Source organism: Diorhabda sublineata, chromosome 8, assembly GCF_026230105.1.
Source record: "Diorhabda sublineata isolate icDioSubl1.1 chromosome 8, icDioSubl1.1, whole genome shotgun sequence".
NCBI lineage: Eukaryota > Metazoa > Arthropoda > Insecta > Coleoptera > Chrysomelidae > Diorhabda > Diorhabda sublineata.
In genome coordinates, this window is record NC_079481.1 from 19,523,965 (window position 1) to 19,538,701 (window position 14,737).

A 14,737-nucleotide genomic window follows, 5' to 3' on the forward strand; every position below is an offset into this window, starting at 1 on the left:
GTGCTTCATAGTAAAAAGCCTACAATCTTTTAAGGTTTTCTTTGATACATAATGCTCAAAATTGTTAAAATGTCGTTTTCGCTGTTTTCATCACAACAATGAAGTGTTATTTGTTTTTGTATTAAACTCTTGTGTACTAAAAGTGTTTTCTTTTATCTGGTAATTACTTTCCACTTTGCCCCGATGTACGTATCCTCTTTACCCCATATATGGGGCAAAGCAGATATTTTGCATTAACTCATTTTTTCTTCTATAAATTCATAGCTCTGGTCACTGGATATGTCGGGAAACAACAGCTAAATCATGGAAGAAGAGACTTCAGTCATCCAAAATACTCTCTCAGTTACTAAAAAAATATTTATAGGAAGGCTTTGTTAAGGTGACCGCTTTGCCCCTATCTACTCGTTTATCCATGGTGATTTTCTTGACTCTTGTTATTGTAGTCACTAGTCCTTGTTCTACACTACTTGCTCCGTCTCCTGAGAATATGATTTTCTTGAGCTTCCTTATATCCTTCTTGAAACTGAATGACGCACTACAATAATCTAAATTTCCACACATTTTTGTGATTAGCACTAGTAAGTAAATAATCTCCTCTGTTTTCAGTTAAAATTTTCAATTTGCTGTTATTCATTTCAAGGATGAATCTCTAAATGGTCATTTGAGTTTATTTGTGAAAAACAGCATGAGCATACAGAACCCTTAAACACTTCAGAATAAATATTACATAAAATCATTGATTTTAATATTAGTGCAAAGTCTGAAATAATGTTTATATGATATAAAATGTTAATCATAGCTCATCACTCATGGTCGAATAGAGATTCACACGTGATTCCAGAAAGAATTAGCGATGACTATTGGATTAGTGAGGATCGTTTAAATAAAACTATATTGAACTGAAACAATTTATTAAAATTAAACTTAACAATACATTTACTATTTATCTTTTGAATAATGATGTAAAGCATTCGATTTCTACTATAACTTGTCATACTATAAAAACAACTACTTGGTAAACATCAAATGCTATTTTTAAAACTGATTGAAAAAATATTATTGAGCAAGAAAATTGCAGAAACTGGAATTGTAAAATTAAATTTTATGGTTATAGAGAGGCACATTCCAATGTCAGGGATAACGTTATATGTTTTCTAATTATTAAACTTAATTAAAAATCTACAAACTTGTCCATAGTTGGATTAAGAGAAAGTTGAGAAAAGAAAAAGTATCATAATATATAGCAATATTAAGGACGATTAATCAATGTTCCACTCGCCGTCCAACGTCATAATTGCGAACATTCGTTTGCGTGCGTAGATAAAAAATTGTCTTTGATGAACTTGCCGTCAAGCGGTATCTCATTAATTATGTTTATACATATAAAGTAGCTAAGACTTTTCTATTCTATATATTTGTGTGTACTTGCTATTAGTCCAGTAAACAACGATTTTTACGTTAGTTCCATCAAGAAGCATTGATATGCTTGAAATTTTCACACTAGATAGTAAATTCCTTAAAAAGCAAAATATGCCAGTATGTGCTTTTACTCTGGGAGTGAATACCACCCCAACTAGAGGGTGATATTTTTTTTGTTGAGACTCACCGTAGAAATCGATAGAAAAAAGCATTCTGAGCACAAATTACTCTATGAAGTTTTTTCGAAAAATTAACATTTTTTCACTTTTATTTGTTACATATTTTTTAATCGATTTTTCACAAATAACATAAAAGCTTTAGATTTTATTCTAAAAACTTTCGAAAAAGAATGTTTTTTCTTGTTATAGACCTAGTACAAACCGATTTAGGATTTGTTGAAGGTAGAAGGTGAATAAGTGGAAATTTACGGAAAATATTTATTCAGTCTTTTTCAAAGAGAAACCATTCAAATGAAGCTTTATAAGACATTGTAATATATAAAATAAGAGAGTTATGACAAAAAGAAGATAGAATGAAAAAAACGTCATTTGTACCCTTGATATTATTGCCACTTTAATTGAAATGAAATATAAATCTGCAAATAACTTTTATTGAATACTAATAATAAGATCAAGAGGATCGAATGGTTTAGAGAGCTTGTTTCTGAAAAAAAAATGGTTACAATGAAGATTTTAAAAAAAATTTCTAGTTCTCTATATGCCAAAGAGGTAAACGAAACAATAACAATATATTATCATATGATTAGTGAAAATAAAATTGATTATTTCTCACTATTTGTCACGGAGCCTCTGCAAGCAGCTGTTGTAAAAGTTTAGAATTGTTTTATGTTAGAAGAAGATGAACAAAAATAAGTCAATTTCGGGAAGCTCATCCCTGTTTCAATAGGAGTAATGTATGCTCAAGTAACTGTTGATTATGTTTGGTGAGGTACAAGTTTGTATTCGATTTTTGCCACAGAGATCAATCGCTTAGCTAAAAAATTAAGAAGATCGTATATTAACGAAGAAAAGCTGTTAATATTACCGGAAAGTTTACTACAAAAATAACCATCAAAGCACATGAGATAGTTTAGGAAAAACTAAATGGTTAATGTATGTAAAAGAAGCTATTATTGACTTTATTAACTCTAGTCTTTATGGGTAATGTCTCAAACTTTAGATCAAATGAATTTTTTTAATGTTTCTTAGAGTAAAAGCTACTACAATTAATATATTACCTATGAGTGAAGACAGTTTTGTTCATCGGCCAAGTTTTAGTAAGAAAAATAGGGTTAAAGGAAACTCGAGAGACTGATCTACTAGCAGCTGGGAGTGATATAAATGTCAAAACAACAATTTTTATATTCGAATTTAGTGATGCTTCACTCTGAAATTTCATACTCTGAATTCAGTTTTATGATCCATAAATCAATTTCCAATAAAGTAAAATTAAACCAAATATACAAAGTATAAAAGTACAAAATTATGATTTTTATATAAGAATCAACTTATATGTTTCTAAATTGCAGTAGATAACTTTGTTCTTGTTCATTCAATATCGCAAATAATGATTTTTTCATAGCAGAATAAGATGTCTGAATATATTTTGAATCACATCATTTATGGTTATCGCAGACTGCAATACTTCAATTTTCTCGTCATATATGGAGTAATTCGAGGAATGAATCACCTCAAAATTATAACAAAATTATTTAGTAAGTCATTAAGAAATGGGGCCAGATGTATTTTCAACGAAAGTTAAAACGTTCAAAAGTGTAGTCATAAAAAATTCGAATACTGAAAAAGTAGATCTCAACTACGACACTACGACATACACCCGCATTTGTCAAGGATTGCTTTTATGATCTGAGGGGTTCTCAATGGTCGATCTAATATTGGTATTCTATTAGATACTTTAGATAAAGAATAGTGCCATCTCACATCATTTACTGAAAATTATGATCTCACTATAAGTATAATTTTTTAAATAGATAATTAATTCGATCTATTATGTATTCGAAAGAAATATAATATACAAAACACCAAAGATTAACAAATACACAAGAACAGTAGCAGAATGAATTTCATTCATACCGCAGATTTTTCATTATGTTTTTTTCGTCCAATTCTTCGTTTGTTTTACTACCAAAAAGAGACCAACTCCACCAAGATGATTTTTTTGTAATTCTCTTGGAATCGTCGGATTTCAGTTTTTCATTATCGAGTAACCATTGGTGATATTTATCCCATAGTAATTCTGTGTCTTTGTCTAATTCTTCAACTGTAGATGTTTGTCCACCATATTCAGCTGGCAAAAGTTGTAGAGGAAATCCTTCTGGTTCATTACCTAAAATTAGATAAAGCCTCAATACTTCAGAAGTAAAACTTATGAATGAATAGTAACAAGATAACTATGCCTACCTAGGACGAAACAAGCTAAACGCAATAACATGTGTGAGATGTTCACATAAAAATGAAACGTGTTTGAATGTTAATTATTATCACTTAGTAGAACATCCTGTTATAAAACTATTAATCTAAGAGCCAGCGATCCACAGTTCTACGATTTAGTAGCAAACCTGAACGCAGCTAGTCTGCGGTGTAAATATTTCAAAATATTTAACCACGGCAACTACTTTGTATAAATATGGAGTTTGCTGGACCGTAAGTTTGTGGGACGCTGACTCTCAGTCTATATGGCAAACTATGGAAACAATATGATTATACAAAAACTGATTTTCACTAAATCATTCACCAGACGTGAAAATTATGTCAATTTTATATATAATATGTAGTAATTATTATAATATGTACACATAAATATCACCGCTAATCACTCAAAGTTGTAGAACAAGTTGTACAGAATCCCAATAGCCCCGTGCTGCAAAGCCAACATAAATTGTTATGATGCTGGGGCATATTAAGTATGCGTCAAATTTTTCTTCACTTATATAATTTCAATTTATCCCCATGAATCGAAATTAATTTTACATACTCTTTTATGTGGGATATTCAATTAGTCACATTTGTACTGATCTGGATCAAACTTAGTCCGATCGTGGTCCATGCGTAATCCATAAGCGAGAATACTATCTCTCATAAAGTATGAAATCAATAATAGCATTATTCGAAATTCTTTTCAATCAATTTGATAACTATTTTTGAAAAGAAGAAATAAATTATGGGAAACAAATCAGGTGTTCTACTGGCGAATCAGAAACGAATCAGATGCTCTACTGGTGAATTATCAACACCTCAATATAATATGAATTTGAAAATTACTCATTCCAAACTAACTTTAAACAAATTGTGATTATATTTCCTAAATATCGTTCTTTGATATCTATATCCACATACTTCTACAAAACATATATGAGTTGAGACTTAATAGAAAAAATGAGCACTGCCTCGAAATTCTAATTATTTTTCATTTAATGTCCCTATACCTAAATGCCAAAATTTCGGAGTTATAGTTACATTTGCGTTATCTCTGCCGAAGTTAAAATAATACATTTAGGTAGCTATGACTGCTACAATAACAAATTTGACGTTTCACTAAAATATTTGGAGGCGATCCACACTTCAGTACTAGACAAATATCCCGGGAACTTAATATTTCGCAAATATACTCAATGAAAATTTACATGATAATAAAATCCATCCATACAAAGTAACTTTGGTTTAAGAGTTGTCAGATGACGATTTTGATAGACGTGAAGAGTTTGCAAACCTAATGATGGAAAAATGTTACAATCAAAACGATCCAAATTTTCAAAGTATTGTTATGTTTTGCGATGTGGCCAATTTTTATATTAATGGAAATGTAAATCGGCGTAATTGTGGATACTGGTCACGTAACAATCGTCGCTGGATGCGTGAATTCCACACCCAATATCCCGAAAAACTGAATATAGGGGCTGGAATAATAGGTGATAAAATAATTGATCCCTTTTTCATTGAGGGTTACTTAAATGGTCCGGCTTATTTAGATTTATTGAAAAATAGTTTTATACCCAAGTTGGCTCGGATATTTCCAAATTCAAGTAAGTATTTTCTATTATGTTTAAAAAAACCTCATTATTAGAAATTTTCAGACAATAACAATATCCCAAACGACAATATTTGGCAATACATGAATAATGTGTTTCGAAGAAGGTGGAAGGAGTGGAAGGCGGAGTTTTATCGAATGGCTCCCGCGATCACCCGACACGAATCCTTTAAACTATTTCCTGTGGAGTCACGGTTATAAAACAAAACCTGCCAATATTCAGGAATTAGAAGATAGGATTACCACAGAGATAAGAAGAATTGAGCAGTCAGAGATGCTGCAAAATGGGTTGCAAAGTTTTAAAAATCGCATGACTCATTCTATTGAAGTGAATGGACAAACATTTTGAGCATCTGCTCTAATCGCCTCCACTGTATGTTTTCTAAAATTCGTAATTTTTCTACTTTACAAACGTGGATCAACACCTAACAATAATAATCAGTATTTTTTAAGGATTTCTAAAAACACAAAATATATAGGGTGATGCATTTGAAATAACAGTTCATTATTTTTCCGAAGGAAACAAAGATCTGACAACAATGTAGATACCACCATAATACCGGGATACAAAAATTTATAAAAATCGTACAAGCTGTATTTGAGATAATTCCATACCTAAAACTCACTCTATATAAAATAACTGTTAGTGGAAATGTTAATCAGAAAGTCAATATAAAATATCAGTAAGTTGTGTATAGTATTTAGTGGAGTGCAAATACATAGTAGTTAGAAAATAAACCGTCGTCTCATTCATCAGGATGCATTGTGAGTAGACGAAAATAATATATTCACCTTTGGCGAATTTTACCAAACTAAGCAATTCGGATTTCACCATTGGCATTATAATTCTCATTATGTGATGTATCCAACTAGCTGTATTTAGCACGTGTACTCCTTTAATCCTTACGGGATGTGCTTCCTGAAATTGAAAGAATATCTTTTAGTACCTAAAGTTTATATAATGAAGTCAACAGAGCCCAACTAAAATTTTTAAACAAATTCAATCGTTCGAATTTGATTCTATGTAGCATCATTCCATAAATACAGGTAAGTATTGACAATACATTATTCTGTTTCCTATTATTGATACTATGTTGAATATGTTTCGTTTAGTCACGCTAAACAAATTATAGGTTTTTAGGGTTGTTACGAGGATCAATGGATAACACTAGCAAAGTTGTATATAATATTTATATATATATATATATATATATATATATATATATATATATATATATATATATTATTTTTCCGCCCGACCCTTGCGCATAAAAATTTATAAAATCGTACAAGCCGTTTACAAGCCGTTTCCGAGATAATTGAGGCGTTCCATACATAAAACTCACTCTGTATATTTATCATATTTACCTGAATGTATAAGAAGAAACATCTCAAAGCTGGAAGACTCACTCGAGCTAGATGACCTAACTGGACTCCTTTCATATCAAATATCACGATGTATCTGAAACAAGATTAAAATCAAGTTTAGTTCAAAAATGTTGATGAGTTGATGTTATCAGTTTTTGACGTGAAACTTTCTCTACATTATATGGATACTAATCAAAATTTGTTCTATTTCTGAATTTCATCCATCCGTTGTTTTCTTCAATGACCATGTCTAAGCATATAAGGTATCCGGTATCATTTAAATAATTAGTTATTTCAACTGAAGGGAAGGTTTTAAGCTCAACACTTGAATTTAGATTTCCAAATAACTTTATATATTAATCTAAATTCTTCACATAACTACTGAGACTCCATTTATATACTTGTAACTGCACTGTGTACAATTAGTGGTGTAAAATCGCTGTCCAATTATGACTGATTTCGAGGTATAACCTAATAAAACCTCATTATCTTGTAGAGGAGACTTTAGGGCATATGGAATCTATACTACAATTTTCTTTAGTAGGACCGAACTTTGAAAATAGCCCTTAAAGGTCAATGTTTCTTAAAATAAATGGCTGTATTATTTCAAATATTTAGTTTAAAATTCTGATTTTTAGTACATTAGTACTTAATGTGAAGGTGCATCTAATAGCATTTCAAACATTTTACAAAGACTTTTAGGTTTTATCGAAAAAAAATAGGAATATGGAATAATCAAAATCGTATATCTAAAACTGTTGAACATTTGTAGACATGTATATTGAGTCAAATATAATCTATACATTTAGAAATTTTAAAGAATTTTTTAAAGAAGCACTTTAAATGTGCGCGAAAAGCGAGATCGCTCAGAGCAGCTATTCAAAAGTAAGTACAACATAACCAGTCTGCCGCTTCCATAGAAAGCAAATACAAAACGAAATTTTTAGTATTGAAATGAATCAATTTATTTTTTAATTTAATTTTATTATATTGCCAGTAAGGAGTAAGAAGTACCTATAAGAAACATAAACTGTACAAATAGGGATTTTCGATAATCAATTTTCGTCGTGACAGGTAAAAGTAAATGCAAGCTATTAATTAAGAACGTTCTTATTACTGGTCGTAAGAGTTTCTGGAAACCCGTCAGTAAAATATGTTACATATTGAATACACTATTTACTGCCACCACTACATCAACACTCTCCATTGAAATTTTTGATTGGTTTTCTTCTTGAGCATTCAGCTGATGAATTACAAACAGAAGAAACTCATCATCATCAATGCTTGTGGCTTTGAAAATCTAGAATTCTGTTTTTTCGTTAAAAAGAATGGTGTAACTGAATTGAATGATTTGAAAATATATCATGGTGAGGCTGATACGCGGCTTATACTTCATATTTTATATGAGTATCAGGTATATCACCAAAACAGAATTAAGTGAAATTTGTGGATACAGATGTACTGATATTACTCATTTACTATTATTCTGAATTTATTGAATCAAATACTAAAAAAAATAAACCTTCTTATGAAAATAGGACAACTAAATGGTATATTTAAGTATTCCTCAGCAAATAATAGGTTGAATAATTTTCCTAGCTTGAGTCTTTTTGATATTAAACTTGTAGTAATTTCTGTATAGCTCAAGTTTTCGTACAAAAAATAAGAATGCAATGAATTGAAATCAATAATATTTACTAGAGCGACCGATAGAACTCATAGCCTCGGATTCTGTAACTTCGGTTATCTTGAGTTCATGTCCGTTCCTACTGCAGTGTAATGCGTGAATATTTGTTGGACCTATTGGAATATTCTCTTATCGATGGACGAGATTCATGTAACTCAACTATCGGACCTCTTTTAAAGTCAATTAGCTCGAGGAAATTTCTATGCACTTTGTTTAACTAAACCATTGTAACCTCATTCTCTAATCATAATCACAAGCACAAGCTAGGTTTTGTATCAAATAACAACGACCTGTATTCTCCAAACACATATTTTTATTTAAAACGTTTCTATTTATGGTTGCCAAACGAATACTGAAAAACTTGTCCTCTTCACTTAAAACATATGCTTAATCGATTGTGTTCTTTCTGATACAGTGATGATATCCAAACAACTACCGCAATCTCCAGGTATGGCCGTGAACTGTGAAATCACTCAAATAATCAAATTTTTAACAATTCAATCCATCTAATCAAGTCAAATATCATTTTTTATATGAAACAACCATTCCAGTTTATTGCTGAAGGACAAGCAAACCTACCGTTTCCGTTAGTCTTGGTGATCTTATATGTTTAATTAACACTTACCCTTCCTCAATTCCATCTTCAGAGAGAACGATATCGTTAAACATACAAAACGTCTTAACACATTCAGCGAAAACCATTTTTGTAGGATCGTTGTCTCTAACTGAGTACATAACAATTCTGTACCCTTCTGGAGTAGTTTTTGGTAGTCTCCATAGGTGTCTTGAAAACAAAAATCAAAATTGTAACAGAACTATAAAATCAGAAGTTGTACAAAAATAAAATACTCAAAAAAAACAGAGCTGCATTATAATGGGAAATAATTGATAGTTTATCTCTTTTATAGTATAGGTGAAATAGGATTAAATACGAAATTAAATTGAGCGCTTCTAATGTTCTAGATACTCAGAGGTTTTTGATTACTGAATAAGTCTCTTAAAAATTTTGAAACTTGTAACTTGAAAACATTTTGAAACGCACAAAATTTTAAGGTCATTTTTTCGTTGGAGCCACTGTTTCTGAGTAAATCTCCCTCAACGCCGAAAGCCAGAGCATCTGCTCGCGAATTCCCATCAGTGCGACTTCAAGCCAAATTACCTTCCAGGAGCACATGGAAACTGATCCAACTCTTGGGAAACTACTTCGTTTTCAAAAAATCAAAATGCATCATGATGGTTAAGAATCTGTATTTTCTACTCGGGTAAACTAGCATAATTTTTGACTTTAGAATTTTCGAAAATCTTCAAATGATTTAACTTAAACTTAAAAAACGCGATCATAAACACTATATTCGTTCTCGGTTGATAATTATTTCAAATTTCACAGATTTCTTAATAGTTTCTTTTTCACAAAAGTGAGGGTAACCATTTTGTGCTCTACAGTTGTGGCTCCGGCACTTTTTTTCGAATTGTACGTTTTATAATAGAAATTTTGAGGTTATGAAAAAATTGAAACCTTTTTTGTACAGATGTACATATTATGCTCCACATTCTTTGTCTTAGCAGTTTGTGTCGAAATCCTCATAGATTTCGAGTTATCCGCAATTTAAAATATTTTGAGTACATGAACCCATTTTACGGTGAAAATTTTGAGGTTAGGAAAAAGTGCTTACAGACCAATCTGTAGACAATTTTGTGCTGAACATTTTTAGTTTTATCACTTTTTTAAAAATTCCTCGTATTTTTCGAGTTATTCGCGATTCAAAATATTTTCTAGAGTATAAAACCATTTTAACGTGAAAATTTGGAGTTTGGGAACAAATACTTGGGATATTTTTTTGTAGAGAATTTTGGACTCTACATGTTTTTACGACAGTTTTTTCCGAACTCCTCTTAATTTTCGAATTATTCGCGTTTCCAATTTTTTTTGTGTGTATAAACCCATTTTAAGATGAAAACTTTGAGATGAGGAACAAATATTTGAGATACTTTTTTGTAGAAAATCTTTCACTTTACATTTTTTGTTTCGGCAGTTTTTTTCGAATTTCTCATAGTTTTCAAGTCACAAAATTTCGAAATTTTGCTCGTAATTTTGTTAAGAACTGATAGACTTATTCAGTATCCCAAAACCTCCCAGAATTTATAATCGCGCAATTTAATTTAAAGTTCAAGCCCAAAGTCGCCTTATTTGCCTGTACTATTAAGATAGTTTGAACAATATCATATTCCCTAAGAGGTTCTTCAGTTTAACTACCAATCTAGAGGAGATTAGGATTACATGGGGTTGCATGAAGAATTTAATTACAAGAAATTAAATCAGGAATAATAGTTTCCTCGGTATTTAGAAAACAGTTTATAACGTGATACTTCTGTTTTTTATTAAAGCCGACATTTATGATATTCATAATTCTATTATCACCAAAAAAAATAAATAAACATTGAATTTTTTCAATTCACCGACCGTAAAAGTGGAAATTAAATACTGCTGAATAAAATTTTTCACAATGAGGAATTTTTCACTGTTTTCACTAGTTTTTGTTATGATTGATCTCTTTCTTCACTCTTACAGCAAGCTTTAATTATATCTATAAAATATTCAAGATAGCAATAACATTCACCTTAACTTACCTTTGGTTTTGAGTTAACGTCACTGGCTAATCAAAGGTTCTTAGGGTCATAAGTTAAACTGGGATTGAATTTAAGTGAATTATCTAAAACTCTCGAGTCCGAAACAACGTTCCATTTTTTGGCAATACGTAGCCAAAGTGGTTCATCTGTATCGACAGATCTTAATCTCAAGAATTTTTTATTCTTTGACTTTTTGAATAATTTTTTAGACATATCCTTGATTCTGTTCTCTTCTAAATACAATTAATGTGTCAGTAAATAAATAATGGAAAATTTTTAATAATCGCACATTTAAATGTCAAGTGATGTAATTAATATAAAATATGAGTATTTAATTTGAAATTATGTATTTCGATAGTCCGTTTTTTGACAAATGTTAGGTCTAGTATTAATTGAATTAATTAGTATATTTTTTTCTAAGCTGAGTATTTAATAGATACATTATCAATGTAACCCAATTTAGAAATATGACGTCATTATTGCTTTGGTTGAATGGCGAAACTGTCATTTTGTTGAACATTTCTAGTACCTAAAGTTGTACATAGCTACGCAATTTCAAAAAATCAAATTGAAAAATATGTTTCACAATTTGAATACCTGTCTACATTATCATTTCATGAGAAACCAGCCATGTAGCTGTTGAATAAAATATCACTGTAGTTTTACCAATTAACAAATGTCAACAACAAATGGAAGATATCGATTGTTAACAGTCAAATCTCTCACCTTCAAATGGAAACAGGTCGCTGGGGACTAGATCTGGTAAATATGGTGGATGGTTGACCAATTCGAAATTCGTGAATTATAGCTATGGCGATTCCTGAAGTATGAGAGGATATGTTGTTATGATGAAAAAACTATTCATTTAACCCTTGTATAAATATGATATTTCATAGATTTGAAACGTTTTCTTTTGTTCTCTTCCGTAGTTTCGTATTTCGAATTAGTTTTATTGTTATTAATAAAAAGAATGAGAAGAGGCATCTTTCAAAAAAAATCGTTGGTGTATAGACTTGGTTTTCATAGAAATACCATATCCTCTCTGATTTTTTGATAAGATTTTGTTTTGGAGCAAAGACTCTATGTCTATCGTGGATGGATCTTTTCTACCATCTCTTTTGTCTCTTTGAATTCTTTCGTTTCAATTAAGAGCTATTCTGTTCACATTATATTCTTCTCCGACCAATCTCACAATAATTTAAGTTTCCGCAGCTGTGGTAAAATAATGAGGTTGCTATCTCCGTATGTGGAGAGCTCTCCATTTCCTTCTATTTTTAGCAATTTTTGTCTCGGTAGTTCTTTTTCTTTTGTATTATGCTGGTGTGGTGTTGTGTTGTTTATTGCTGGTTTCTGTAGTAAACGACCGATCTATCTCCATTTTCGCTTTCTCCATATGATTTTCTCAAAGAAACTGATATAATAGTTGCTTGGCTCTTCGCGTTATCTGTGAGGTTTCTGCTACTGATAATGTTGAATCTCTTTTGTTACTCGAGTTTGAATAACATTCCCCGTAATTCATCCTCTGTTAAGTTTATTTGATCAAACAATATAATTTATTCGCATGAAATGCATAAATTAGAAATTTTACAAATGACTTTTTAGTAAAGAATATCTTCACTCACCATTTGAAAACAAATACTCATCGACAAGATACCTCTAGTAAACATATGATAAAATCTCAGTATCTCTACTAACCAGATATTGTAATATGTAATGTTCAGATCAATTAAAAAACAGTAAAGGCTGGATCAGAGTAAAAGTAAATATTTAGGCAGATTCTATGGGAAAACAAGTTGTAGGATTAATCGAAACTATCGAATACGAAATTTGGAATACTCGAAAGAGAAAGTAGTGCTGCAATGGGTTAATTAAACGGGTTCAGTTTTATCCTAAATCAATAAACATGCTCAAAATGAATTTTGATCGGTTTAGGGATATAGTAAATGGTCAAAATTATGAACATTTAAGTTACTGAAATAATAATTGAATTCTTCTCATAACTTCTTCACTTTTTAATACTTTGTAAAAGATGTAAAATGAAAATTTGTAATTTGGCGATCATGTACAAATTTACGAAAGTAGCAATCAAATTGTTGCCATACAACAAAGTCAACAATAATGTAATATTTTCAAATTGGAATACTCTTCATACATTATTATGATATTACTAGTATTAAGGCAGCATGATGCAAGACAACATGCAATGCAATGCAAGACGCAATATTTCTTCATGAAAAGAATACCTAGATGTAGTTGAGCTAAAGGCCGCTTGACATTAGGCACTACAACGTGCAATGCAAAGTTTATTAGTATGTATAATGTGGAAATTACTTGTGCCTATAGTTCAAGTACCTCGTACTGCTCAAAAAATTTTTGATGTAGATAAAAGCTTTTAAATCTAACGAGCAAAAACCTTTTTTTGGGATAAGTAATTAAATACCTAATATTATTAGACATCTAGTTGATTATTGTCGATTTTCAAGGGACGGTATTCTATTCTATAAGGATATCGCCGGTACCCCTTCAATTGATGATGAATTATTATAAAGACTTTTTGGACTTTTTAGCGGGAAAATTTCAGGAGAGGTCTAAAATCTCCTATAATCAGGTTCATGCAATGGCGAAAAGAGTAATTTTATAAAATAAATTGTTAATTCGCATATATGCTTGATAAGATATGACGTTAGAGTGAAATGAAATTCATAGTTAGTTCAATTTCCCTAAATTGGGATGGAGTTCTCAAAAAATGGTCACGTTAAAAATTTCAATTTATAATTAAAATCTGATGTATTTCAGAATTTGTCATTATGATGGTACAGTACAGTACAGTACAGATGGTACAATAAATTTCATTTCATTTCATTTCATTTGGCTCTTTCGCGTTCAACACTGACTTCTAAAATATAGTTTGGTGAAAATTTTGTCTTAAATTAGTTTGTGATCATGATAATAGAAAGAAAGTCAATCCATAGAGAATAAATTAGTATTAGAATTATGAAATCAATGATATGCTTCTATTACCTTCCACAATTTTGGATATAACAGCATCATATGCTAATCTACTTGCAGATTGCGACAAACTTGGCTTTCTTACTAAGGTATCTATATCCTGACGACGTCCTACAATTTTAATTTATTAATATAGCAATGATAATATGTACCAAACAGAATAAGTTACTCAGTATTATTTCCCCATCTCACACGATGCAGTATATCGAGAAAGTTAATTGGGAACTATTAATTATTTCTTTTGTAAATTGAAAATATAGATATCTACTTATTATTAATTACCTTGTTCATTTTCATTAGATATCGACGATGGTGAATTACTTCTATTGATAAAGGGACAACTCTGCGTGATACTGGATTTTTTATAAAAATCATCATTGTACTTGTAACTTTCTTCAGTGTTTTTTAATTTCACATGTGTTTTCCGAAGTGGTGGGGGATTTTCTCTTGGAGTATCATATAAATGAATTTTTGGTTCAGTTTCAAATATTTTATAAGAAATATTTTTCGAAGGTTTTGATTTGAAAAATTTAGATACTGAATTCTCTTGTTTTTTGATGCACTCTTTTAATGAAGATC

At 30.5% G+C, this 14,737-nt stretch overlaps 1 protein-coding gene across 1 annotated transcript in view; it reads right to left on the reverse strand.

Moving 5' to 3' along the window:
• Nucleotides 1-894: 894 nt before the first annotated feature.
• Nucleotides 895-14,737, reverse strand: part of LOC130447781 (alpha-tocopherol transfer protein-like) — a 113,105-nt gene continuing 99,262 nt past the window's right edge. Inside the window, exons 3-6 of the mRNA XM_056784787.1 lie at nucleotides 9,147-9,305; nucleotides 6,835-6,928; nucleotides 6,259-6,385; nucleotides 895-3,765 (exon numbers count right to left, since the gene is read on the reverse strand). Of these exons, the coding sequence (XP_056640765.1) occupies nucleotides 3,503-3,765; nucleotides 6,259-6,385; nucleotides 6,835-6,928; nucleotides 9,147-9,305 (643 nt within the window). The 3' untranslated portion in view covers nucleotides 895-3,502. The remainder of the gene's footprint in view (nucleotides 3,766-6,258; nucleotides 6,386-6,834; nucleotides 6,929-9,146; nucleotides 9,306-14,737) is intronic.